Consider the following 27,984-nt stretch of genomic DNA (forward strand, 5'->3'; position numbering starts at 1 on the left):
TAAAAACTAATACTTGAAAGAAAATCTCACCACCAAATTCCCACATTCAAACCTTCTTGCAAAATCCTCAACAGCCCCTTTCTTCTGCAAAGCAGCTTGTTTTTTCTGAATAGACCAAATCTCATCTCCACCACCACCACCACCATCACCACCGCCACCACCTCCACTTCCAAAATAATCATAACTACCAAATCCATCAACACCACCAGTTGCCTTATTACTACTTGTTGTTATAGGAGAAACTGGTACTACCAAATCCATCAACACTCTTGGTACTACAACTCAATTTCACCGGTTTTGTGGCTTGATTTCAACTTCGTCTCCACCAAATGATGTTTTGATTCTAACACTTAGAGAGTGAAATGACTTATTCCCAACAAAATTTGAGAGAGATTTGTGAGATTAGGAGCGATTTGGTGAATAGAGTTCGGTTTGCTTAGAGAGAGAAAATTTGAAATTGGGATTTCTAGTTGGTTTTGTGAGAGATAGATGGAGGAGTTAGGGTTAACCGAGAAGGGTCCGGTGCCTACATAGTTGGTTGGTGCTAATAGAGAAAAGAGCGGTTGGGTCTGGTGCTAACAGAGATGGATGCTAACAGTGTTTTGGCCAGGTGCCTTTAGAAGCACCCTTTTGACAATTGTTTCAACAAAAAAAAAAGCTAATTTTAACAATTATTTCTTTCACAACAAACTAATTTGAACATTTGGGCTATGTTTCTCAATTTTGTTTAGATACTTCTTTCATTTGTTTCTTTTGTGTTGGTTAAACAAACTTTTTTGTTAACTCTTTTCACCAAAGGGGGTTGGCACAACAACCTAATGTCAAAATGTCAAAGAGTTAGTCTGTAGAAACATTCTCCTTAGATAGCGATGTCCGACATTATCCAGTAACTTGAAAGAAAGAGAATACTTTATTTCTAAAGTAAAAAAAGTTACTCTCTTATCATGTTATTTTTCTCTCTCCTACGCTTCTCTTATATTTGGCAATATATTATATCCAAACTTTTTTTATTTTATTTTCTCTCCTTTTCTGACTAAAGATGTCACTCTTAACCAATTATTTGACAAAGGAAGACTACAAAGAAAAATAATTATAACAAAAAGGGCAATATGGGGCTAAAAATTAACCCCAACAGCTCATGGACGGAACAGTTAGAAGAAGAGGCTAAATTTACATTGGAATAAACTAGGGAGTCGAAAAAAATAGTGGTCACAAACCAGGAGCCAAAAATAATTAACTAAACCTATTAGATTTCCCACTAATTTACTATTTATCCCGTTAGTTAACCACCTAGATAAATAGGACAACCGCAAAACTCTTGGCGTGGAAATTCTAAAATCTCACACCCAGATCTTCACTTAGATCTCCTAGGTTTTCCAAGTTATCTATACAAAGTTTCTCAAATCACTCCCCACTTCTAGATCTTGAATGGAAAGAAAAAACAGAATCTTAATAAAGATTCTGTGTTAACTTTAGTTAAAGATCTTTACCTCGATTGAACTTTTTCATATTTGACTAGATTCAAACCCTAAAAATGAAGAAGAACTAGGGTTTACCTACCTCTCGGATTGAATTTAGAGTTGTTGAAAAAATGTCTAGGTTTAGTGTTGATGGTAAAGTAGTTGAAGGAGTAGATTTGTTGAAGAAGAGAACTACGTTATGGAGATTGGATGTGTTTCCATTTGTTACTCTTTATTCTTTATGGATTTTCGTTGTGGTTCCTAGTTTAGATTTTGTTGATGCTTCGATTGTTCTTGGTGGATTATCTGTTTTTCACATTCTGGTTTTGTTGTTCACATCTTGGTCAGTTGATTTTAGATGTTTTGTTCAGTTTAGTAAGGTAAGCAATTGATTTAGGGATTCAATAGTTTATCAATTTTGAAGTTTTTTTTTGTTATTTAGTTGAAAATGTGAGTATATGAATTATTGGGGTTTATTGGTTTTGTAGGTGAAGGACATTCATCATTCAGATGCTTGTAAAGTAATTCCAACAAAATTCTCTGGTTCGAAAGAAATTGTGCCACTTCGATTTAGAAAATCAGTATGTTTATCTTTTCACTCTTATTGCTGGAATTGACAGTCATACTTCAATTATATTCACTCATATTTATTGAAACGTTTTTGTCATATGATGATATGTTGAATAAGTGATGTGTTTTTTTTAGTCATGTTTTCTTGTTCTTCTTGCACTTTAACAAGAATCATCCAATGTCTGAGTTAGCAAAAGATGATTCTAAACCTATAATCCCTCCTATCGGAAAAAAATTACTTTTGCACAAACAAAAAAGAATGAAGAAGAAATTAAACTTGAATTGAATACAACTGGATTTGATTTGATTTGATTGAAAAAAACTAGTCTATTTATACACCAAAATTCTACTCAATTAATTTTATTTTATTTAAGTAATTAGAGAGTTAATTTTAGTGGGGTTAATGTACAAATTATGGGGGTTAATGGGTAAGTTAGTGGAGTTAATGGATAAGTTAGTGGGATGATGTTAGTAATGGTCTTAATTAGTGGTTGAAGTTTTGGTTTATAAATAGACCAGTCTTCGTAGTTAATTTTATTAAGTCAAGTGAAGTAATCAAATTCAGTTCAGTTAAATATCTTCTTAAATCTTAATTCTTCTTTGTCTGTGCAAAAGTAACAAAGTAGAATAAAGAAGAAATTAAACTTGAATTGAATACAACTTGATTCAATTTGATTGAAAACAAACTACAAAGACTGGTCTATTTATAGACCAAAATTCTACCCACTAACTATGGCCACTACTATCATGATCCCACTAACTTATCCATTAACCCCACTAATTTATCTATTAACCCCATTAACTTACCGCTAAATTAACCCACTAATTTCTTAACTACTAACATTAATTTACTAATTAAAATTGAGTTCACATGAAATTTAACAGACACAAGCTTGTATCTACAAACACTGTTTAGTGATGAATTTCCTTTTGGACACTAGAAATTGTAATTGGTTTGTTAGTCTAAGACATTATCATTCATCAAGCTAGGTTCCAGGATTCTCTTTCATCTAGATAGTGAATTAAAGGCTACGTTTAAAATAGAAGAGACTTCCTCAACTTAGAAAAATATACTAGGATAGCGGGTATCTTGGTTTTTAGTAGGATTACACCTGTGGTATTTGTTGTTCTTCATGTTCATTAGTGGTGACATATAATAGAATTTGACACATGTTTTTTGCCCAAGCGTAGTAACCTTTGTAATTGGAGACATCCAATCATAAATGGAACTAATTTCTTTCTTGCTTCTGGTGTATGTAATGGCTTCAGCTTAAGTTAGAAATTATATTCAGACAGAAATATCAGGTTGATAGCGCGATCGAGGAAAAAACTAGGTTAATAGTCCATTTACCAAGATCAGATCTCTTGGTTAACAATTGTCAAAGACTCAAAACTATGAACTTTAACCTTCCACTTGAAAGTGCTGCCTTTGCAACTCGCGCTACTTGAAATCCATAGTCCGCACCACCATATTAATTGATTAATTGCATGGGGTACAGATACATATTTATTTATGTTTGTGGCTTAAAAAGGTGTTGCTGAGTCAAGTTGAGTGCAAAAAGAGCCGTATAAGAGGAAAAGCTTGGGGAAGCTACGTAACTTATTGTACCCATTTAATTTGGGAATTAACAATAAACGTGCACTATTTGGTATTCTAGTATTATTTTGAAATATTTCGTTGAATTCGGTGGCACCAGCCTTGTGATAGACACTTGTGGTAGTTCAGTTTTCAGAATAAGTACTTTCTGTTCTCCTATTTTGGGAACCCTTGCCTTAGATTGAAGTTCGTTCTACCCTTTACATCTATAAACTTAACTACTTCCTGTTTATCGCTTTGTCTTTTTATGATGAAATCATGCCCAAGCTGCATATTGTTTGTTTAATTCTCTTTAACCAGTTAAATATCTCTATGGAGCCGTTATTACTTATTGGAAACCTTGTCGATGTTATAGACACGATCTCATGTGCTATGTATGCACTGTTTATGAGAGGCATAGTTTGGACCTTTGGGGTTTTAAAAGTGAAGAGAGCACCATGTGCAGCTATTGTACGACCATACATTTTCTTTCAAACTTCTGAAGAAGAATGACCCTAATAAGTTAATTAGTATAACTACTTGAAATCTAATTTTTGCATTTCCAGCTAACAGGATCGTCAGCTACAGCAGATGCAGAAGAAATTTATTTTGATTTCAGAAAGCAGCGGTTTATCTACTCAGTGGAGAAGGACACCTTCTGCAAACTCCCTTATCCTTCAAAGGAAACTATTGGATATTATCTCAAATGTACAGGCCATGGGTCAGATGCTAAAGTTGGCATTGCCACTGAAAAGTGGGGTAGGAACGTGTAAGTTCCTGTTCCTTCCTAACATCTAGATTTGACGGATGATTTGATTTTCTTTTTAACGGGCTATTGTATCTATTTCCATGTGTTGTTGCATCTTAAGTTCTTAAATCATTTTGCCGAGTCAAGTAATTCCTTTGCGCAGAAAGATTTGTCAGATCCTTAATATTTCCAACATTTGAGATTTATCTCGACCGAAAATTAAGTACTGATATGTAATATGTGCTTATGCAGTTATGCTTCCAATTGTATGTGATAGTTAACTTTGTTTCCGGAGGTGACTCCTTAAGTATCGGTCTCCTTGTACATGCATTATCTTGAACAATAGTACAATACTAAGATTGAAGCCATCTTTGTAGGTTTTGTTTCGCTAAACAGTTATTTTCTTGCTTATCCTTTATGGAATAATAGTAATTAGTCAATCAGTAACCTCACTGTAGAAAATGTTTTCTAATAACTAGATTGAATTAATGCACGTATTGTTCAAGATACATCTTTTTTTTTGAAAATTTGAATGAATATATATTGAAAGGTGGAAACTGTACAAAAAAGGAAAAAACTGAAGAGTAGCTATAGGGGATTGTTACATCATCCAAGCATCCTAGTTAACTACCATGTCCTGAAAAGAAACATCTTTAAAATCTTCAATGATCCCAGACCAAGCAAAAATTGTCCCCTTGACATCTTCTGTGTCCACTTTGCTGTCAGTGTTAGCTTCCTTGAAAATTTTGCTGTTCCTGTCCTTCCAAATGTTCAAGATAATTTATGGGGAAGAAAAATATTATTGTGGGGAAAAAAATAATAATTTATCATTTAGTAAATGAATTTTATTTTACTTTCAATACTTGGTTGCCCAAGTGGTTGATAGTGTCGACATAAACTCCAAAACACTGGAGGTCTTAGGTTCGATTCCCAGAGGAGTTGGAATCCATGGTATAAATAAGTTTGTTGGCTTTAGGCTCTTTAGTTTGTTGATGGACTTCCCCTTCAATTAGTAGTTTAAGTTAGGTGGTTATCGTGCTTATCACATTCTGATGATGTATCAATGGCATGCAATGACTAACGTAGATCGTAGTCCATTTCCAAAAAAAAATGAATTTTATTTTAGATATCCTTTTTTTTTTCCTCACTTGCTTGCTAAATGAAGTGTATGTACTTGATCCTGCAGCTTTGAATATCCACAGCCCACTTTCCAGAAATTAATGAAAGAGCACTGTATGGAGCCATTTTTTGTCTTCCAGGTACTCAATCTACCTAAGCTTTTCTCACGTTTCGGCATGAAATCTACCATAATTTTTTTTAGTTCTGCTTTCTTTCTGCTAAGATATATAGATTAAAGGTTCTTTGTCTTTTAGGTATTCTGCGTTGGTCTATGGTGTTTAGATGAATACTGGTACTACAGTTTGTTCACTCTGTTCATGCTATTCCTCTTTGAGTCAACCATGGCAAAAAGTCGATTGAAGACACTAACCGAGCTCAGAAGTGTAAGAGTGGATAATCAGACACTGATGGTGCATCGCTGTGGGAAGTGCGTCATTTCATGCTGGTCTCTTTTCCTTTTCTCCTCTTTTTTCTTTTCAACCGAAGCTTGAGTACTTTTTGGCTTTCCAATGAAGGTGGGTGAAGCTCTCCGGAACAGATCTTTTGCCCGGAGATGTTGTCTCCGTTGGGCGATCTTCTGGTCCTAATGGAGAAGATAAGTGTGTTCCAGCAGACATGCTTATATTAGCTGGAAATGCAATTGTGAATGAAGCTATTCTCACAGGCGAGTCTACGCCTCAGTGGAAGGTCATTCTTTTTCCATTTTACTGTGCTCTATTTTGTGAAATTTCTTATGGTTTCACTCAAAAATGTAATATAGCAATGTTGTTTAGGGCCTAATACACAATTAAATTTCAGCTTTTTTAGGCCCTGTTTGTCTCGTCAAATTGATTTTATTCTTGAACTTTATCTGTTAGTAGTTAACCAAATAAGCATCACTGACCAATAAGCGCCCCCCATCTTTCTTCAAGGAAAGATTTAGTTGATATTTACTCAATTGTTTATTATTATAAAGGAACATATGCGCTTGCTTCTCTGCTTCTTTTACAACCTTTGCATGTATGATGTTCTACTTCACATTTTTCATGTAAGAAAGATTTGGTCAGCGTCAAGGCCGAAGACTTAACAGTGTCATCATCTCCTTAACTTGAGGAAAACTACTTGTTTCTTCAGGTTTCGGTCATGGGTAGGGGAATTGAGGAGAAGTTATCATCTAAGCGAGATAAAAGTCATATTCTGTTTGGTGGGACAAAAATATTGCAGCATAATCCAGATAAAGTATGTGACTCAAGACATACTTCCCCCCCTCTCCCTTCCTTTTGTCATTGTATAAGTTCTTACTTGCTTTACCATCTATTGGAGCCAGTCATATCCGCTGAGAACCCCTGATGGTGGATGCGTGGCTGTTGTACTACGAACTGGATTTGAGACAAGTCAAGGGAAACTGATGAGGACAATTCTGTTTTCCACAGAAAGGGTATGTTATTTTTTTCTTGTTTTCTGGGGACAGTATGAGCATATCTAATTCCCAATCTAAAAATGTTTTTCAAAAAAAAAAAAAAAATTTACACCTAAAACAACAAATATTTTTGGGTATGTGTAAAACGATATGAATATAGCCTAGTCAAGCATGTGTGTGGAGTATGGAGTATTTTTCTATCATTTAATTGGGAAAAATTGATCATGAACCTAGGGCATGAGCAAGAGCAACGCCCTAAACATCTTACATTTTCCAGTGACTGAAATTTGCTTAATTCCTGTTCGGCTGTTCCTTAATTCAGGTTACTGCAAACAGCTGGGAAAGTGGCCTCTTCATCCTATTCCTAGTTGTATTTGCCATCATTGCTGCTGGTTATGTTCTTAAAAAGGTAAAGTAGTAGGGATTTCTGTTACATTTTATGGTTTAACTTTTTCACGATCTTTGGAGGTCTGGATTATGTCATTTTCACTTCTGTGAGCTACTTCTGTTCATACTGATAGCACCGTTTATTTCCTTTCTCTTTCTCTGTGGTTAATACGACGATAATTTTTTTTTAGGGATTAGAGGATCCAACAAGGAGCAAATACAAACTTTTCTTGAGTTGTACGTTGATAATTACTTCAGTGATACCCCCTGAGCTACCAATGGAGCTCTCCATAGCTGTGAATACATCTCTAATTGCATTAGCACGGCGTGGGATATTCTGCACAGAGCCGTTCCGAATTCCATTTGCTGGGAAGGTCTACACATTAAATCTCTAATATTAATTGTGGTTGGCAGTTATATTTATGATGTTAATTCATGCATAGAAAACTTTGAGGCTAAAATATCTATCTAACGCCATAGTTTTCCTAACTTGTATTCCATGACTAAATGACGGACTGTTTTAATTACTAATAACTTGTACCAACCACAGAGTCTGACGACGTTAAAATTGTTTTTCTCTTGAACTGGTATGGTTAAGTTTGTAGCCTGTCATCTACAATTTTGGCCATAGGAAATGCAAATAACCAAACCAATGTGCCTGCATAATATTGTTACAGGGTCTGTGATCGATATATAGGTAGATGTTCTTACATGGTTATTCTGCTCATATCGTCTTCTCTTGGCAGGTTGATATTTGTTGTTTTGACAAGACTGGAACACTGACCTCAGATGACATGGTATGTCAAATTGTCAATTGTAAGACCAAGACATTAACTCATTTTGTTAGTCATAATTTGTGCGATAAGAATGTTCTTTATTGTGGCTGGTCTTCAGGAGTTTCAAGGAGTGGTTGGATTGAGTGACAGTGTTGATTTGGAGTCAGATATGACTAAAGTACCTCTTCGCACAGTAGAAATTCTTGCTGCTTGTCATGCATTGGTGTTTGTGGACAACAAGCTGGTATGCTACTGTGTTCTGAGATACTTAAAATTTGGTTTATGACCAACTAGCAAAATAGATATGTATTTGTATTCTATTTAGTTTCAATTTTTATTAAGAACTTGTGTTGACTCTGGCACACTACCTTCACTACCAAGGTATTTGCATAAAAGGTTTGACTTTACCCCCGGGGTTGGATGAAGTCAGGGTTGAATAGGAAGGACGCATACTGTTATATTACATTTCAGAGAATGAGACTTCTTCACGACTAATCTTCAATCTGGATATGATTGATACATTTTCCACCATTAATATGTTTATAAAAGTAGCTGATGAAATAAATTTAATCCTGTAAGAACGAAGCAGTCCCTTACTAGCTTCTAGGTATTAATTTCTGTCTCAAAAAACACTGTTGGTGCAGGTTGGTGATCCTCTTGAAAAGGCAGCACTTAAAGGAATAGAATGGATTTATACGTCTGATGAGAAAGCCATGCCAAAAAAGTAAGTTGCAATGTTAATTGCCACTAACTAAAAGCTTTTAGGTCAACTAGGTTTAAGCCTACAGTGATCAATATTACCGTTCTTTTTTAAAATTCTTGAACTCAGTTTTGTGGTTTCTCATATGCTTGGCTAGTAGTGTAATGACTTGAATATAAGCAACTTCATAAATGTATGATGTTTTTGCCAAATCTATTTATAGAAATACACACCTCATAGATTTCCAAAGACCTACACTGGCTACTGATATCTTGCTTTGCACTTTCTTCGTATCACTTGAATTCCAGGGCAGGAGGTAAGCATTCGGTGCAGATTGTTCAGAGACACCACTTTGCATCTCATTTAAAGCGCATGGCAGTGGTAATTAGTGTTCAGGACCAATTTTTCGCTTTCGTGAAGGTATGCCTCTCTCTCTCTCTCTCTCTCTCTCATTTGGCTAGTGCTTATACATAATTGCTGTGTATGAAAAAGTTAACGTAGAAGGCTAGCCAATACTGAAATTTGTGGCTTGATATTCTAGTTTCGGAAGTGTTGGTTTATGAAAAGAATACAATTATACAACAAATAGAATAGGTGCTCAGAGATTTGTTCTTGTTGAACATCCTCTGAAATCAGTCCGCATGATGTTATAATTTACATTAACAAAGTGTCTTTATGACTTTATATGTTTTCTAAGTTTCAAAAAAATACTTTATATGTTTTCTAAGTTTGAAAAAAAAACTTTATATGTTTTCTTGTGGAACATGTTTTAGTTATGTGCAAATTTTCCTAGTAGTTAAGCTTGCCCGATAATGTTTTTGAGTTTTTTGTGTCATGGGACCCCAATAATTTACAGTCTTCCTTAAACTTCTTTTAAGCTGTTATCTTTTCTTTTGCAGGGCGCTCCAGAAACTATTCAGGATAGGCTGATTGATTTGCCACCGTCATATGTTCAGACCTACAAGAAATACACCCGTCAAGGGTCTCGTGTTTTGGCTCTTGCATATAAACCTCTTCAAGAAATGGCAGTAAGAACAACTTGTGAATAGCATGTTGATGTTTCTATTAAAATAAGATTGGTCTGCCATTGGTTTATGTCCTCTTCCATTCCATGTCATCTATGCACTGAACGCATGATTTCTAGTCTGTACACATCTCTCTACAAATTATTCATGTCTGCTGTCTGCAGAAGCGAAATATGAATAGAATTTTGGTCAGATGTTAAGTTATTAGCAAATGATTGTAGTCAATATCTATCACCAAGTATCCTAAACTCTTGCAGATAACTGTTAAATGCAGTTCATGGATGACATTTCATTATAATGCTGAAGTACTCGGCAGTGTCTTGGGGATATTTTTTTGCTAATAAATTACAAGCAATAAAGACAGGAGTCTAGGATAAATCTATTTGGTTAGATAGGATAACAGTCTATTTTGCTGTTGTCAATTCTACAGATAAATGGATTTAGTCGTTTACAATGGTCATAAATAATGTGGTTCATTATAGAGGAACTGGAAGCAATATCGTATACCAAGTTTTATTGTCCACTTCAGGCATTGATGACTTAAATTCAGGAACGAAGTCCTGTAGAGTCTGCCAGGGGAGAAAGGAGGAGAGAAAGTAGGTCGTGTGATATACATTATAAATAATAAATTAGACAATTAAGCAACAATCATTAAATAAATGGTGTATTATATATTTAACTTGTATAAGTGAAAATCCTGCAGTAACGGACACGGAATGACACGACAGACAGTAATCTTTTCCAGCAGAAAAAAGGAGATCGAAATTTGGAAGTTTTTTTTGCACGTATACCTTGAAGGAGGATTTTGCTATTGGTAGTTGAGGACTGTGTCTTCATGAATCATGATTGTCCTACCATAGGCCATGATATGAAAGCATAGGTCAAAGCAGTTTCCTTTGAATAACCTTGAGATTAGTGCGCTATGTCATGCTTCCTGATTCCTGAAAAGTTAGGAAGTATACGTGTACCAGTATAGCCTTCTCTGGCTTCTCTTCTTTTCTGTTTAATTTTCCGCGGCGATCTGATAGATATTGTCAATCTTTTAACAAAGATTGTGGTTAGATGTTATGTTACCTGGATACTAGACTCTTTTTTTCCTACTACCTAGGCATTATACAGTACCCTTTCTGAATAAATAGATATGATTTATGTCTGTTTCTGCATGACAGGTTAGTGAAGCTAGAAACTTGGATAGAGATATGGTGGAGAGTGACCTTATATTTGCTGGTTTTGCAGTAAGTAAATTAGCTTCAGCTACCAAGTGCTGTGAGTGTAGTTTGATAAGTTTCCACTGTTTTTGTGTTCTCATAAGTCTTAACTAGTTTTCATGTTCCAGGTTTTTAACTGTCCCATAAGAGCTGATTCAGCTTCTGTGTTAACCGAATTAAAAGCATCATCTCATGACTTGGTAAGCTACGTCAAATCCATGCCTTTTAGCTTTAAATTAATATACCTAACATTCTTGTATGTTTTTGTTCAAGGGGTTTGTCCACATGCTATTCTAGATTAGATTGACCTATTTATGAGACATTGAATGTGCAATTTGACGAAGAAATATGAGAACTGAGGGCAAAGCTAGGGATTTGTTCTCAGATAAATGCTCCATGTGGTTGTTCTAAGCCGTACTGGTTATTCGTGTGGCAACTCTGGCACACTTATATACTCTGTTGGTTACTCTCAGTTACTTCAACAGGTGTAATGTCAGAGTTTTTATGAACATTTTGTGTAGTTGCATGGGTACTTGCACAAGTCGCGCCAGGACCATTAAATTCTCTTCTAGGTTAACATCCTTTATGTGTAACGTGACAGCGATTAACCAAAGTAAAATGTATGTAAAGCTAAAGTACCTAATAATAAAGGCAAGACAGTATACATACTTGTTAGTAGGTTCACGTTTACCCTATCGTTGGGCTCTGTTATTTCTACCTGTAGAAGAAACTGCATCCTTTTTGTTTAGTAGTTTCACTAAGTCAAAGCTGTCAAACTTTAGGTGATGATTACTGGTGATCAAGCCTTGACTGCATGCCATGTCGCCAGCCAAGTTCATATTATCTCAAAACCAACTCTCATTCTAAGTCCAGCGAGGAATGCTGAAGGTTTCGAATGGATTTCACCCGATGAATCAGAGATTTCTCCATACGAGTATGTATTCGCTTTTACCTTAATAAATCTCTCTTCATTGTCAGTTAGACTTGTTTTTGGTTCTTCTCGAGATCGAGCTCTGCTAATTCATATCCTCCTTATTTCCTTAAGCACTACAAGTTCAGAAAACTCAGATAAATCTAGTTATCTTATTCATGAGGTGTTCATGACTTTGTTATTGCAGTCAGAAAAAGGTGGAGACTTTGTCAGAATCTTATGATCTCTGCATCGGAGGAGACTGCTTTGAAATGTTACAGCAGACCTCGGCCGTTGTCCAAGTGATACCTTATGTGAAGGTTGGGAACCTATTATCATTTTTTTACCGAACTTAAACTAGATAATGTTACTTTAAGTGAACAGATTCTACAAATATAATTGTAGGTTTTTGCGAGAGTTGCTCCAGAGCAAAAGGAACTTATCTTGACCACTTTTAAGTCAGTTGGGAGGATGACATTAATGTGCGGAGATGGTACCAACGATGTCGGTGCTCTAAAGCAGGTAATACTAAATGGAAGCAGTTAATATTTTGCGCATGATCTTATTGGATAATATATGATTATGCCCCACATGATAGTATTTTCTCGGATGACAAATAAATTCGTAATGAGCAAGTCCAATACTTCTTTATAGGCTCATGTAGGTGTTGCCCTTCTAAATGCTATTCCACCAACTCAAGCGGGAGAATCATCGTCAAAAACTTCGAAATCTGAAACAAAAGAAACCAAGTCAAAGAAACCAAAGGATGACGGCGAACCATCAGGTTCAGGGGGAAAACAAAGTTTAAATGGAGAAGATCAGAAAAGAAGCAAAGCTCTCGTCCGATCAGAAACCAAAGATACCACTGAGACAAATCGTCATCTGACTGCTGCAGATAGGCAACGTGAGAAACTAAAAAAAATGATGGAAGAAATGAACAAAGAAGGTGATAGTCAAGCACCTCCCATTGTTAAGCTTGGAGATGCATCAATGGCATCACCCTTCACAGCAAAGCATGCATCCGTAGCACCGACGACAGACATAATCCGACAGGGACGAAGTACTTTAGTAACCACTCTCCAGATGTTCAAAATACTCGGTCTCAATTGCCTTGCAACGGCTTATGTTCTCAGTGTCATGTACTTAGATGGGGTCAAACTCGGAGATGTTCAAGCAACAATCAGTGGAATGTTCACAGCTGCTTTCTTTCTCTTCATATCCCACGCTCGCCCTCTCCAAACCCTATCATCAGCTCGCCCCCATCCGAACATATTCTGTGCATACGTCTTACTCTCTCTCCTTGGCCAGTTCTCGATGCACATCTTTTTCTTGATAACATCAGTAAACGAAGCTGGAAAATACATGCCAGAGGAATGCATCGAACCAGACTCCGAGTTTCATCCAAACCTAGTGAATACGGTTTCTTATATGGTGAATCTTATGATTCAGGTAGCTACCTTCGCTGTGAACTATATGGGACATCCATTTAATCAGAGCATCCCAGAAAACAAGCCCTTCTTGTATGCATTAGTAGGTGCTGCTGGATTCTTTGTAGTAATCACCTCAGATTTATTCAGAAGCTTGAACGATTATCTGAAGTTGGTGCCAATGCCTAAGCCCCTAAGAGATAAACTACTAATTTGGGCTCTTTTAATGTTCTCAAGCTGCTACATGTGGGAAAGAATGTTGAGGTTGGTTTTCCCAGGCAAGATTCCATCATGGAAGAAACGACAACAAAAAGCTACAGCTGCTCAGCAGAAGAAACATGTTTGATTGATTAGTCAATGAGCAGCGATTAGACCATGGCAGGCATATTCGTCTCGTAATTAACTCTGTTCTGCTAAATGATGTGCGGAAATTGACGGGGTACCAGATGGGTTGTGAAGATGATCTCACTGCAATGGGTTAATTTATGGCGTATTTTACAGAGTACTTTGGCGCGAGGAGTTCGTTTTTCGTATTATTAACCAATTTTATTATTAAGCATTTCTGTAAATTCAGGTGATAACCATAGGAAAGTGGTAACCCCTTTTGTTTAAAGAAGGGGTTTATGAATGGTTACTCCTTTTTACTAGGAGAAAGGAATAGACGAATAGTAGATGAAAATTTCTTGTCATTATTGAGAAAATTTTATACATTTGTCATTTAGTTTGTTTACATGGTGATGTGAGATAAGGGACATGATTGGTGCTGGTCCGGTTAAATTCGGTTCTGTCTGCTCGATGGTGGTCTAATAATGCGAGTATTATGTAGGCCTACTCTTGGGAAAACCTTTGCAAAACACCAGTTGGTTTAGCTTTGCTCATTTGATTTTTGCCGAAAAAAAACCATTTAATTTATTTTTTGACTTCATTAAGACGGCAGCCCTTGATGAGAATTTGTATTAGCTTTGCTCATTTGATTTAATATTTTTTTTTCGCATCAAGTTTCATATATCATTCGTTAGGTGTACAACAACTCGCATTTAGAAGCTGTAGATTTTAGAAAATATGATCTCTTTAGAATTCTACACGAAAGACAGCCCTTGATGAGAATTTGTATTAGCTTTGCTCATTTGATTTAATATTTTTTTTTCGCATCAAGTTTCATATATCATTCGTTAGGTGTACAACTCGCATTTAGAAGCTGTAGATTTTAGAAAATATGATCTCTTTAGAATTCTACACGAAAGAAATAACATTCACGTATTGGGTCGTGTTTCTAAAGTCAAGTTCTCAAACTTTTCTTCATTTAACATGTTACATGACTCAATTTCAAGAATAACACAAATAGGAGTGCTCAACCATGTAATTTTGTGGACAAAACACTTCACGTTAGGGACTAATTATTGCACTGTTTTCCCATCCTATGACATTACCATGATTCAGTGATGAGAACAAGTCTGAGCACTCCGGAAAAAAGAAAATGAGACGGCAACTGAAAAGTAAAAGACTTGTAGGCAGTGCATCCAGGGGCAGCAGCTCATTAGTTAGTTGGTTCGAAGAAATCAATCTACTAGAACACCAAGTATTTTGTAACAAAATAACAGCTCAACTCTCTCATAGAAAGCTAACGAGTCTTATTGTAAACCAAGAAGAAATCAATTTACAATGTGATTCAGTCTTGACATGGTAGTCTTGTTCGCTAATCCGCAATAACCCTCTACCCTATTTTGTTTTTTCGATTAGTATAATATAACATTCTACAAAGAGATGCTTTTACTAGTTTTAGTAAAAAGCATATAGCCGGATGAAAAATAAATATAGTTTTTTTAATTTATATCAATTCAAAGAAAATGTAAAGAACTCATCACCCAGTACTGCCTGATAGCTCTCCTGAGAATGCACTTCCAGCAGACATTGATCCAGTTTGTGAAGTCGCAACTCCTCCTCGGGCTTTCTGCATCTGTCTAAGCCTGAATACATCTCTTGGAGGTGGGCAGCTTTGAACTGTCGAAGTATCATCATCTTCTTGCCCTGTCAACATGATGATAAATGCGATGAGTCATAACAACTTATATTTTACATTGAGCAGCATAGAAAGTTATGTGCTTATAAATATGGCAACATGTTGGAAAACATTGTGGTAGCAGGCGCTAGATGAGTGATGAACGTACTGTCAATGTATTTTCTCTTTCCTGGTTGGACTTCTCTGGGTGCTCTAGGATTGGGGCGTGACTTGTTTGACCCAGTTACATCACTTGTAGTCGGAGCTGGAGCTGCTGGCAGTTGCTGCTGCGGAGTAGTCATTTTTCCTGGTTGTACCATTGGAATGTTGCTCTGTAATAATATTGACAACACTAGGTCTACGTCCGGTGACGGCCCTGTCATTGCAACATGAATGAATATACTCACCATTGAATAACAATGAAAAGTTAAGACGTAATAGGTACTACTTTTACAGAATCAGTTATTGGCGGGTGGCTCTCAAAACCTAAGGAAGAACATCTGAAAATGTTTTTTATTAGGATCTACCGAATAGCAAGAATTATTTACAGATCCAGTTGACCAACTTTGGGCTTCTTCCATTCAAATTTGAAAGGCCCCATTCCTCCAGAGAGGAAAGAGAAAAGGAAACAAGAATGATTTGTTTTCATTGTGGCTCAAATGTAAAAAATCACAAAACCGACCGGATAGATACTTATTATAACTGCACTTTAGCATGTATATCATGCAAAGTAAGCTTGGGGAACTTGTCCACGATAAGGAAGAACCCCGATATTCTTAGCGTTTATTTTGCTCTTCCTAGTGTTGGCAACATGTCATTCACTGATTAAAGTTACACAAGTAGCACAGGAAGAACAGGGTAGCAAAAACTTGGACGTATGTAAAATGTTCCATACTAGAGAAGATGATCATACTCTACATTTATAGACAGGAAAACCTGTAAACATGTCAGGGACACGCCAATATGTCTCCCTTTCAGCTACTACGAGGTATTTGTAAATTCTTTAAGAACTTTAGCCCTGGTCATGATGTGATAGCAGTTTTTATCTCGATACTTAGGTCCAAACCACTAGATAGAAGGATCACATTGTCATAAGAAATGAACTGTCATCCAAGATTCTCATGTTCTAGGGCCACTTAGGCCATAAGAATATTGGATTCAAAATGTCACCCCCGCAATAGAAAGAAGAAATAGTGGCACTAGCAAACGCTGCGTTCATTGTGTGAAGCTCTAATAATAATGTCTTGGGAGTCCATGGACCAGTTGACACCCAAATAGAGTACTAAGCAACTACTAGGTTAGATAGCTATTCGTACACCAGATTGGTGCTGTTGGCGTTTTTCCGGAAATGTGAACTAAATTCTACTTGGAGTTTTGTTTGGTCTTTTTTATTTCAAGATTCTAGGAGTTACGCATTTTGTCGTTAATAATTTTTTTTAAAACATAAGTAGTTTCTTCAGACTTTAGAGGCAGTTAAGACTAAGAGTTTGATGTAGGGGGTTTTGAGAATTTATATTCTCATGAACATCCCCTGTGCTTAAAACAAGCTATGTACTTCTACATTCTACTCTGAATCAATATTAGCTTCTTTTCTATTGTTACTAGTTTATATCCGAAGCACAGTTTGAAACTTTGAATTAGTCAGTTCAATTTTGAATCATTTCCTATGACCAATTGGGTGGATCAAGAAAACTGCAGCAGTGGCTCAGAAGCTAAATATGCAACTCAGATTTAAAAAAGCATGAAACTAGAGCATCTACCAAACTAGCTATAAGATCAGTGGGTTGAAAGAAAATACCCTCAACAGTCGGCATGTGAGTTATAAATGCCACCAAGGCCGGGGGCAGAACTTTTAAGATTTCATCAAGTGCTTTCGTTGTTCCACCAACTACAGGTGCACTAGGGGCAGGTAGTACTGAGCTAGAAACAGCTGGGACTCCAGCCCCTGTATTATTTGGAACTACTCCAGCACCTACAGTAAAATAAAACAAGTAACTTGTTAGATACATGACTATATGCTAGTATGCTACACTGTTATAACTGAGCTTTGATTTTTGAGTCTTGACATGATCTCCGATGCAAGGGAGTTTACTGAATAAAGACCATATGAAAAGATCCTTAAAATCTAGGAGGATCAGTATGACAATATTTCCACCCTTCCATAAGTGAAGGTATGCTGGATGGTCGTTAATAAAAGATATTCTGTTAGAAACAGCCCTAAGAATTAAAACCCCGTCACTAATATCTTAAGGAAAAGCCAAAGTCAAGTAGCTTAGTATATCTCAATGATTGGAATGGCATCTTCTTGGGTGCTTATAAGTTCCAAAAGAATACAGCAAACACTTCGCATGACATGTTCTAGTGTACAAGTTTTGTCTTTTGAGGGAAGGTTGTAACATATAGTTTCATAAGGATGATGACTTTACAGATGACGATCAGATTATGATGTCACGAGTTGGCTGGATTGGTTTTGAGATTGATGAATCCAGTAATTCTGTTCAAATCAATGACCGTTCAGCGGCCAGTTAAATCGTACACAATTCAAGGGGGTATGGTGGAGAAGGAAACAAGAAGCAAGAAATTTCCTCGAGAGTGGTGAAGGAGGCAAATTTCGTCCATCATTTCTCAATGAACCTCTCCCTTAATTGATGAAAACAGATGAAGAGGGAATACATCTGGAGACAGATAAGATCTCAAAGTTGAATCAACTCTTCAACATTAAAGCCTACAGTTTTCCCAAAGCTGGAAATAGCTTTTGGGTTCTCAATGTCTTCACCTGTTCAATAACTCATTTCAATCTTTACAAGTACACAAATACGGAATAGAATCAGGTTTCTCACCTTGTTTTGGCCTGGGATCATACACAATCATCCGAGAAGTATCTGGATAAATAACTTTATTGGATAATACAGGTGTCTTTGAATTATTTGTTACTCCAGAAGAACCCTTTTCTGCAGCAAAGAACATGATACTTATACCAACGAAAGTTCGTATATCTTTTTTTTTTGAAAACTTTGAATTAATATATCGGGAAAAAGAATACAAAGTTCGTGTATCTTTTTTTTTTTTGAAAACTTTGAATTAATATATCGGGAAAAAGAATACAAAGTTTGTATATCTTATCGTGAAGGATAAACAAGATCACGTTACCTATAGAACTGACTCCATTAGACATAATTGATTTGTCGACCTTATTCACGTTTTTCACAAGCCACTGCAAAGATCACGTCAAACAATTGAAGACATTGACTACTAAAAACAAATTTACTATTCAGTGGCTGTAATGGCTTGATATACTCAAATATTGGTGAAAAAAAAGAACTAGTCCATCAGAATTTACGAGACATCAAATGATTATAAACAAAACGTTGAAAACATGACTTATCATTTACTGGTCAAACATTAAATGAAATCCAGGTAAGAGAAGAATAGGCTGAATTTTAACATCTGCACTGGTAACAGAATGAGTAGTTCATATTGATGTAGGAATAGCAGATCATATGAAGAAGCATCTAAATCAATCCATTCTTTACTGCTGGCCAAGAATATTTCTCCAATTCAGTGGAACACACCTAGGGGCTAGGCTTCATACTACCTCACGACTATTGATATAGGAACAAATCATATGAAGAAGCACAAGATAGTGGTCGTGGTACCAAGTACAAGATAAAGGCAGGACCCTTCCTAATTATCAACAATAAAATATTTAATATCAACTATTTTTCATCTTCTAAGGTGGAGCAGATGAGATCGCTAGAATTCTTTCGAGGTAAACTATCATAAAAGAAATCAAGAAATGAACAAATTTGTGGCTATACTAAAACACAGCAATATATGTTAATTTGACATTTAGATAGTTAGCACTTTCCAACTCATGTTATTTACAGAAAGATGCTATAATTTATATATACACATGAGGTATCATCAAATCGAAGCAGAACACTCCAGGTCTCTCAAGAAGAAAATATACTTAAATTTCATAACTTAGCTCTTACAAAACACATCAATCTTAGCGTCTTGGGTATTTGATGAGTATTAGAAATATATAATTTCAGTATATATTAAAAAATTTAAAATATAATTCTTCTCTATGTTCAAAAAGAAAAGATATATAAAATTTTCAGACATTTTTGTTCCTGGAGATTAATTTGAGATATCTAGATCAATAAAGAAACAACAAGAAACTAATGATATACCTCTTGACGTGCCAAATAATCCAGGTCTTTAGATGAGCAAGGCCAAAGATCCATGAAAGTATACCTTGATACAACATCATGTAAAGAACCTTCCAATGCTGAGGATCCCTCTTCACCTGTCCTGGAAAGAGCTTCCTTTCTCCTTTGTTCGACCTGAAAACACAAAAGGACTTCAGTGAAAGGAGCATCGCTTCGTAAAAGGCATCCCGATGGGTGAAAAAGAAGCTACCTTCAACATGCTAGCCAGATCTCCATATGTTTGCTCAAACTGGGTAAACCTCTTCCACACCTGCAATATATGAAGAATCAGCTTATTCATCCAAAAAGGCAAGATGTGAACGCTAGACAGACTTCTGCTGCAGAAGATATGGACAAGAAATAAGAGCAGTTCGCGATAAGATATAAAAAAGATGAAAGAGACTCAAAAAACACTCTATGTCCACAAAACCGTCTGATGCAACCAACAAAATAAGGGGAAGTTATTCAAAGTTCAAACAAGTCCACCAGAAGAAAAAGAATTACTAAAACATTTAAAATTAAAAAAAAAAGTATTAGGGCCAAGAAATACTGATAAGATGCTCATAGAGTCACAGTTCAAAAATAATTAAGGGGCATTTGGAGATCAACGGGTAACCAGGTTTTGACAAAGCATTTTTGTAGTGTCTCTGTTATACTTTGATAACCTGCTCTGCATCACTGTAAATTTGTAATCAAGGGTCTCTAACTTTTGCCAAAACGTTGTCTGCTATCTTAATGGATCCTGGCCCATTAAAGAGCAACCAGTCAAGACTTCTGAATGAACTCAAAGTTAGAAATGACGTGATTCTAGATGAGAATAACCTACGAGGTGAGTATTTTTTTTAAGAGGACAAAGTGAGTATATCATCCCACCCAGGGATCAGCCCTTGCTCATCTCTGTATATCCCTCAAAGAATCATGCACCACTGGGGAAAAACCTTAACACATTAGTAGTTGGATACCTCGCTTGTATGATATAAGCGAATGAGCAACTCTACAACATGAAGATATTTATACAAACATTTACCATATCTAACAGAACAATTTGTCATTTAGTCCTAGGTATGACATGCCCCATATGTGCACAAGTTTGGAGACCGTATAAGATGACTCAAAATGGTTCCTTTGAACTACAATACAAATTTGATCCTACAACAAGTCATGAATATAAAGTCGAGGGAGTTCGTGTGAAAATACAAAACGACTAAAATCAGAACAGATGGAACCCTACCTCCACAGATTCCTCAGGGGGGAGGGAGCTCAAGGCCCGCTCAAACAGAGCACGGATATTCCTATCATCGTTTAAACGGCACAAGAAGTCTGCATATCTGTAGCTCAGGTTAGAATGTGAATCTTCATTTGCAGAGATATTTTTCATTTAGAGAGGTATAAAGGCTGTCATGTCAGATGTATCTAAAATTTTCACTGTGTGTCAACGACTAGGCATAACATGGCAGAAACTAAACTTACTCAAGTATGTATCCAGGCTCGTGCATAAAGCGTTTCAGTCCCGCTTCGAAAACATTGTGTGCTACCTGTAAGAACACAAAGATAGATGTTACGTGGATGTCTACTTAAACATTTCTTTGACTTGCTTTCACTGGATTGAGCTGGGAAGAAGATAAAGCTTATGGGGATGGACCAAGTGCTTCAGTAGTTTAATGGTCTACTTTGTTTTAAGGTACACAAAGAGTCTACTCGCAGCAAGGCTACCTGCAAAATAGGTCTATGAATCTAACTTCTGCGCATCATTTTTTTTTATCACGGAATTACGAAAAGAGAATATTACTTTTAACCTACGCCCTGAAAGACCCACCAAAGCGAGCACTTTAGTGGTCTATAGAGAGGATCCCTCACTTTTATGAAAAGTACCCTGATTTGAGCATTTTTTTGGCAGAAATTTGTTTTTTTTTAAGCTCTTTTTCTCCAGTAACCTTTCGGTTATGATTATTTTTGTTGAAAGTAGTCACATTACATTGTTTAGAAGTTAGAGTTATCGCTTCAACCTAAAAATTGAATAATTTGGGGTAGACCGGGAGAGAAAACGGGATGTCTGTTTCTTGACTCTCGTTTTGGATAACTTGAAAGATTTTGTTGAATGGTGATGCTCGCTTAGTGCCTTATCATCTTGTTGATCACTCGATTGCTTGTGTGTTGCTTCATTGTTTTGTATTACTAAATATCGTCCATATCTATTTTAAAAATGCAAGCACCGAATAAAGAGGTGAAAGTTGATGGTACGTTGGAGTTGATCACTTAAGAGTCAAACTTAGGTGAACCGAGAGGCGTTGCCTTTCAAAATGCACTGCTTTCAACAGCATTTTAGGGAAAGCTTCTGTGCAGCACCCAAATTTTTTTATATAACAGAACTTGTGCTAATTATGAGGGTTAGAGTTGATTTCTTTATACCAAATATGATAACAGACTCTTGGTTTCCATCAATGTGTTATTTAGCTTTAGCCTTAGCCAGGTGCTAACTTATCCAAGACAAAATGATCTTACTGGCATTTACTCAACATCTTCTTGACGCAGCATTTGAGCAAGTAGACTACTTTTGTCAAAAATCAATACCGCTCAAGTCCCTAAGGTTTCTTTGTTATTATACTATAAAAGTTTTTGAAGAGCAAATGTTCACATGAATAGCAATATCATTTACAAACTTACCTTTGGATCCTTGTCAAGACAGAACGCTGTCATAGCATAAGCAACAAATACATGATAAGTGCAGTTTGGAGATTTACGAGCATCTAAGAAATATTTCCGGGCTGCTTCAACTCCTTCAGTTCTTCTTAGAAATCGGATGAACTGCAGCAGCATGCAAATTAATGAAACAAACAAGTATGTAACGCTAGATATGATGAGACGTTATTAAGAGGCCATAAACTATTTACTTGTATGTGTGCCAGTGCAGTTGCATTGACGCCATCTCCTAAAAGACTCTCATATATTTTCTTCGCAGGCTACAAAGAAAATCAAGTCGGTTTGGAAAGTGAGAAGGAAATTTGACTGGCGGAATGATAAGAATGTGATAGGCTTCCATACCTGAATTGCTCCACGGGACTCCTCTACCTCCGCATAAGCATACCTCAGCACTTCAGAATCTAATATAAAACCGATTATGAGGTACATTATGGTTGCAGGGTAATATCAACTAGCAAAAGACACATAATCTATTAAACATATACTTCATCACAACCCACCAAGAAATAGGACTTGATTATGTAACTAGCAGCACAAAAAAATGTATCAGTAAGCAGATGAATAAAATTTAAATACCAGGTAGAGCCTTCAAAGCCCTCTGATATACTTTGACTGCCGAATCCACCGAACCAGTTTTTGCATGCCACGTAGCGTAGTCATACCATATATCCGGATAATGATATAAATACATCAGACACTGCAAACCAAGAGCAAGTTGCAAATAATCTATTTATAAGCCAAAAGACAAAAAAAAAGGCAAAAGCTAACAAAAAGATAAAGCCTGAGGAATGTGGGTCTACACTGGCGAGGTTTCATGTTAAGAATTTCAGTTTTCAATTCTGTCAAGGGAAATGGACATATTCTGCTTATAAATGTTTAACGCAGTTTATCAAGACATGTACATTAGAAATGTCTAGTACTTGAAATATATAAACGGATTAGTGATAATGCCATGGCAGAAGCTTCAGCGGAGGCCTTATGATCTTTAAAATAAAGAAAAAAGACAATAATTCAAAGTAGAACTCCTCAAATAGCTTAAAATTTGCTACCTAGGATACTTAAGATCCTGGGACTCTTTCTAGATATCACCACGAGCATATTTTCCCATACCTGTTCATATGCGAAGATAATTCGTCTATTTGATGATCCAGTATCAATCCTTTGTGGGTTCCCTCTGAACATCACCATTCACAATCAAGTAAAATCAGATATTCATGAATTAACTTCCTTATTACATACCAAAACAAGAAAATCATTCATCTAAAAGAGTTCAGAAGTTGGAACATTTTGTGCAGTTACTAATTTATTGCTCAAGCAGAGCACATAGTCGAATAGATTCTTACTTTTCGAAAGCTATAAACCTTTTCCATGCCATGCATTGCTGCTCTTCCTGTAAAGGTACAAGACGATGAATTAACTTTTAATGCTCACCATGAATCTAAAAAGAAGTTTGTGTGGCATCTAAAAGCATATCAATACTGTAACAACAATGAAATAGACGGTGGACACAGCTTCTAAAACATTCTCCTAGATATGATTAAGTGAAAGCAATGAGAAAAAAAAAACCCAGCTAAGCAGTCTCAAACATCCGATGCCGTTTAAAAGTAGAGAATATTTTTTAATACAATTTCAAATAGATTGTACACGATACTCCATGGAAGCACATGGTTTCCTAACATCCCAACTATTATATATATATTTAACAACGGTTAAGAAGGTGCAAAACTTAGACCTTATGAATCAGCTCGTATTCCGAAACTATAGGAATAGTCGATTACAAATATGAGTGACTTTCAAGTAGGTAACTGGCAGCTTATACTAGAGTTCCGTGCAATCCACTCAGAAACTTTAACAAGATAATATCAGAATCATAAAACCAAAGAGATGCAAGACTTGCAAGAATGAGATAAGTCATGCAAACCCAAGGGACCAAATAGGAAAAAAATAAAAGAAACCACAAATGACGGCATCAATTCAATGCCTCTCACATGCGAAATAACAATATTGTTGAATACCAAAAGGTCTAAAGCAACAAAATATGAGCTTTAGGAATAGGAATAAAAGAAGAGTTGCAGTCTAACATTTTCACAATAACGAGCTAAATTTATAACATATAAGAACCTGCCTTATAAGATCCAGATGGGGGTACAGCAAGCATATTCCAATCAATTTCGTCAACATATTTCTTTCTTTCCCTATAAACGGCTCTGGCGCTGTTGTACTTTGGTTGGTATTCGGATACAAGCCCTTTCGCCTGCAGAATACGTTGTCAAAAGTTTGCTCACCCTTTTACACAGTCATGAGTTCTACTATTTAATAGAACGGAGTTCTTTATCCATAAATGGTGATACTGGATAGACATTTTCGCACTCTATATTAAAAATTACTCCAAAGTTAATAATACACGAAGGTGGGTCTGTACTACCATTATTTTCAACTTTTGAGAAAGTGTTAAACTTCAAGACAATGATCATAATAAAATTCAGAACAAATAGTTACCGACCAGTGCACGGCTAACAGAGTTCTCAAAATTCTCATAATCCTTCCAAAGCTGCTCCACGTGATGGGTCGGAGTAATGATAGCCCTTTGGTATACTTTCCTAATAGAAGTCATTCTTTGAGACTCGTCCTGTGCTGTCATAGCCTGCAAAATAATCTTATGAGAGCTCACAAAAAAAGTGAAGACAAAATGATCTTTAAAGGTCCATTGTCTGAAGTCAATAGCACTAAAAAACCGATAAGAATATCAGATAGATTAAGAGAGTTAAGCAGACCGGCAAGGACTTCAAAAATGCGATGTATTCCATCCAGACAGGTCCAGATGCAATATCAGTTCCTGAAGTACAAGAAAATAGCAAATCTAATTTTGCAATAAAATAATTATTTCATGAGGAAAAGAATCACATATTCAAGAAAGAACCTCGATCAAGGAATATGAAAACAATCTCAGTTACATGTAGGCGTGCTAAATCTAATTAGTTGAGGCTAGCATTCTTAATCACTTAAATCAAGTAGATGCTTGAGCGTAAATCTCCTCACTACGACCTCACAAGTTCCTTGTTGTCGAAAGATACCTCTTTAAGACTACTGCACGGGTACTCTTGAAACCGATTTTGTACAGGTATTTTTGAAATGTCTCTTGAACCGGTGGATATTTTAATTACCTCAAATCCTAAGAAGTTACAAGATCTCCAAAAGAAGACATTTTTCGAATAAAATGGGCTGCCAGAACTTCAGAAACCAAGACAAGCAATTGCCAATCGGGAGAGCTACTTCTTGAACTAAATACAGTAAAAATGACTTGCTATTGGCAAACTCTAGATATGGTAGGATACGTACTCTTCGCTTTGTTTTGGTATCATATGTTCTTTGCTTCAGAACACTTCTCCAGTATATTTGAAACAATTACAACTACATGAACAACCTAGAAGGATCAATATCACACTTACCAACATAGTTAAGCATGAAATCAAAAGCTTTCCTAGTCTCTTCCTGTCCTTCTGCTCCCTTCTTATCATTGAGTTTCCTAATGAAACGAATATAGCACCGCCTACAAATGCATTGAGGAAATAAAAATTTATCTTCTATGTTTCTAACTCTTTCCTAATCTGAAATTGCAAAGAGAGAAACAAAAAATTCCTGAGTCCTGTTACCAGAGAACAATTTGAAGACAGTTCAATAAACATCGACTAAATATCTGTTTTGTTGCATCATCATTATTCACAGCCATGTGTGCCTCCACATACTGCTTCCAATACTTCGCCTGCGCAAAAGAAAAAGTGTTTTAGCAAGCCTTCTATGACAGAAATCTAGCTCTGTTGCTTAGCTCTCACAGTAATACAACAACTCGCTATATTGAAACACTCGTTGGGAAATACAGTCCCTTATATACGAATGATAATTCAAAATAGACGAATCAGCAGACTAAATATTTCTTGGATAATGGCACACATTGGCTTATGAGGAGATGTGGTGCCTATAAATTATAGACCGATTTTACATCTTTTGGTTTCTAAATCTAATCCTTCATTTCAATATGCAACAAATAGCAAGATCCAGTCCAAAAAAATTGCTAGCCTATAATTTTATGTGATAACAATTGGAACTTTATCTGTAAAATAAGGTTTTAATTAACTGCGAAGCACTAAGCACAAACACCAACATTAAAAGAAGGGACTGGCACATGTTATTTTGGGTTTACAGCATTATCGTCAACTAAAAGTTGTTGGTTTCTAACATAAATATGTTTCAGCTTTTGCACGACAACCAAAGTATCGAGTAGTGATACTTCCGAACCTTTCTTCTCTATGACCCTATGTCACTTGGATACTTCTCTTTAGTACACATCTTGTTTGTAAGTGCTCATGTTGGGAACAACTCTACTCTAGTTTAACGTCCTCCGCGTATACTGTAGTAACGATTAATCCAAGAATGAAAAATTGCACTTTTCATTGCATTCCAAACTACTGACATTGTCAAATTAGAAATACATCACAGGTTCACAATCATAATCATTCAAAATCAAAATTGATAACGAAAACAAAATACTTCTTGCAAACACTCAAAAGTGACACTAGTTCAACAACTAATTCATGTAACAAAAAGAAGAAACTCACAGCAGTCGGAAACGTCGAGAGAAGTTGCTCATAGATTGGCACTGCTTCAGAAATTGGCAGGAGCTACACAAATTATTCAAACCCCACTTCAAAATTCAACATTTTAAAAGTAACCAAACAAGTAAATCAAAGAATCCCCAAATAGTAATCATGAATCGAGTCTCACCAGTGCTTCACTAGCTAGAGCTTCGGAGACTTCAACATTATACTTATCAACTAAAAGTTCATCACTTGCTTTCTTTTCCTGAAACAAATCAGAATCACAAAATCATTGAAGAAGAAGAAGATTGGAAAGAATTCAATCAAAATCAATGATAAAAATTGAACCTTTGTTTCAGTTCCACTAACTGTGCTCCTTTTTTCGTCTGCCATACCTCTTCTTTAACTCAATTAGGTTCTAATAATTTACAATTTGCAGATCAAAGATTATTCTAGGGTTTTTTCACTCTCCAATCGGATTTAAAGGAGTAGTGTCGTTTGCCCTAAATTTGGAACAGCGGGTTCATAAGAGATTTGGGTATTTAGATTTCCCGCGAAAAAACAGAAAACTTAGCTAGTTTCTAAGAAGTTGGGGAAGAACCATGGAAATTGGAGACAAGATCCCTTTATGGACTGTGGGATTTCAAAATACGGCGTACCGTTTATTGGTCTTGGGCTCTACAGATGGGCTTTGTGTTTGTAAGCCCAGGTAATACTTGAAGCTTTGAAAGTTGGGAAGTTTTTGAGGCACACTTTTTGTTTTGCAAAATCGACTAGGTTAGTCGTTACAAGGTATTGATATATCCTGAAGATGTGATAAGCACGATAACCGCCTACATTACATTGATAATGAAAAAGGCTTGTAGCCCAACAACACGAAAGAGACCTAAAGTCTGACATACTTATTACATTATTTATACCTTTAATAAACCCAAGTTCAATAACTATGGATTTTACCTCCCGTGAGAATCGAACTAGGACCTCCAAGTTGTTGGAGTTTAAGTCAACACTTTGAACCACTGACTTTGTCTAGTCCATTGACTTAAACGAAGTCAATGCATTTGGTTCTTGACGACAAAGGCGGTTGGTATTTACAAAGCACTGGTGTCTCTTATAAAGTAAACTACTTTTAATAGTGGGGCTCTTTTAGGTATAAAGAAAAGTTTCTTTT

The 27,984-nt window shown here is 36.1% G+C and overlaps 2 protein-coding genes across 3 annotated transcripts; one reads left to right on the forward strand and one right to left on the reverse strand.

The window, feature by feature from the left end:
* The first annotated feature begins 1,138 nt into the window (after positions 1-1,138).
* Positions 1,139-14,035, forward strand: LOC147558834 (putative manganese-transporting ATPase PDR2). Its single transcript, XM_086660540.1, has 21 exons — positions 1,139-1,840; positions 1,949-2,041; positions 4,173-4,375; positions 5,541-5,613; positions 5,728-5,900; positions 5,989-6,160; positions 6,587-6,691; positions 6,780-6,890; positions 7,195-7,281; positions 7,451-7,633; positions 8,006-8,056; positions 8,154-8,279; positions 8,680-8,759; positions 9,044-9,155; positions 9,635-9,763; positions 10,930-10,995; positions 11,097-11,168; positions 11,751-11,902; positions 12,087-12,198; positions 12,284-12,400; positions 12,533-14,035. Exons 1-21 carry the CDS (start codon positions 1,592-1,594, stop codon positions 13,649-13,651), a joined length of 3,585 nt encoding a protein of 1,194 aa, XP_086516666.1. The 5' UTR covers positions 1,139-1,591; the 3' UTR covers positions 13,652-14,035.
* Positions 14,036-14,887: 852 nt separating this feature from the next.
* Positions 14,888-27,584, reverse strand: CSTF77 (Tetratricopeptide repeat (TPR)-like superfamily protein). Of its 2 annotated transcripts, none has more exons than XM_086660541.1 (23): positions 27,162-27,584; positions 27,001-27,078; positions 26,835-26,897; positions 25,872-25,981; positions 25,668-25,768; positions 24,993-25,054; positions 24,722-24,862; positions 24,344-24,472; positions 23,562-23,608; positions 23,329-23,392; positions 22,795-22,915; positions 22,561-22,619; positions 22,410-22,478; positions 22,183-22,323; positions 20,989-21,053; positions 20,750-20,846; positions 19,730-19,789; positions 19,501-19,653; positions 18,455-18,518; positions 18,145-18,255; positions 17,103-17,276; positions 15,474-15,680; positions 14,888-15,333 (listed from the first exon to the last, which is right to left on the reverse strand). In XM_086660541.1, the coding sequence occupies exons 1-23, from the start codon at positions 27,204-27,206 to the stop codon at positions 15,167-15,169; spliced, it is 2,328 nt and encodes a 775-aa protein (XP_086516667.1). In that variant the 5' UTR covers positions 27,207-27,584; the 3' UTR covers positions 14,888-15,166. The 2 variants fall into 2 exon arrangements, with proteins under 2 accessions (XP_086516667.1, XP_086516668.1); XM_086660542.1 differs by having other exon boundaries at positions 23,562-23,604; positions 24,340-24,472; positions 27,162-27,441.
* Positions 27,585-27,984: the final 400 nt, after the last annotated feature.

Source organism: Eschscholzia californica, unplaced genomic scaffold (assembly GCF_041429995.1).
Source record: "Eschscholzia californica isolate CP2 unplaced genomic scaffold, dmEscCali1.0.p SCAF_2, whole genome shotgun sequence".
Lineage (NCBI taxonomy): Eukaryota > Viridiplantae > Streptophyta > Magnoliopsida > Ranunculales > Papaveraceae > Eschscholzia > Eschscholzia californica.

Bases quoted from the DNA above. Each gene is read 5' to 3' on its own strand.
- CSTF77 (XM_086660541.1), bottom strand. From the start codon at position 27,206: ATGGCAGACGAAAAAAGGAGCACAGTTAGTGGAACTGAAACAAAG. The intron at 22,324-22,409 runs GTAAATAGTTTA...ATGCTGCTGCAG, and splicing joins CTGCACTGGCACACATACAA to TTCATCCGATTTCTAAGAAG. The intron at 19,790-20,749 runs GTAGGGTTCCAT...CATATATTGCAG, and splicing joins CCCCTGAGGAATCTGTGGAG to GTGTGGAAGAGGTTTACCCA.
- LOC147558834 (XM_086660540.1), top strand. From the start codon at position 1,592: ATGTCTAGGTTTAGTGTTGATGGTAAAGTAGTTGAAGGAGTAGATTTG. The intron at 1,841-1,948 runs GTAAGCAATTGA...TTGGTTTTGTAG, and splicing joins GTTTTGTTCAGTTTAGTAAG to GTGAAGGACATTCATCATTC. The intron at 8,057-8,153 runs GTATGTCAAATT...GCTGGTCTTCAG, and splicing joins CACTGACCTCAGATGACATG to GAGTTTCAAGGAGTGGTTGG.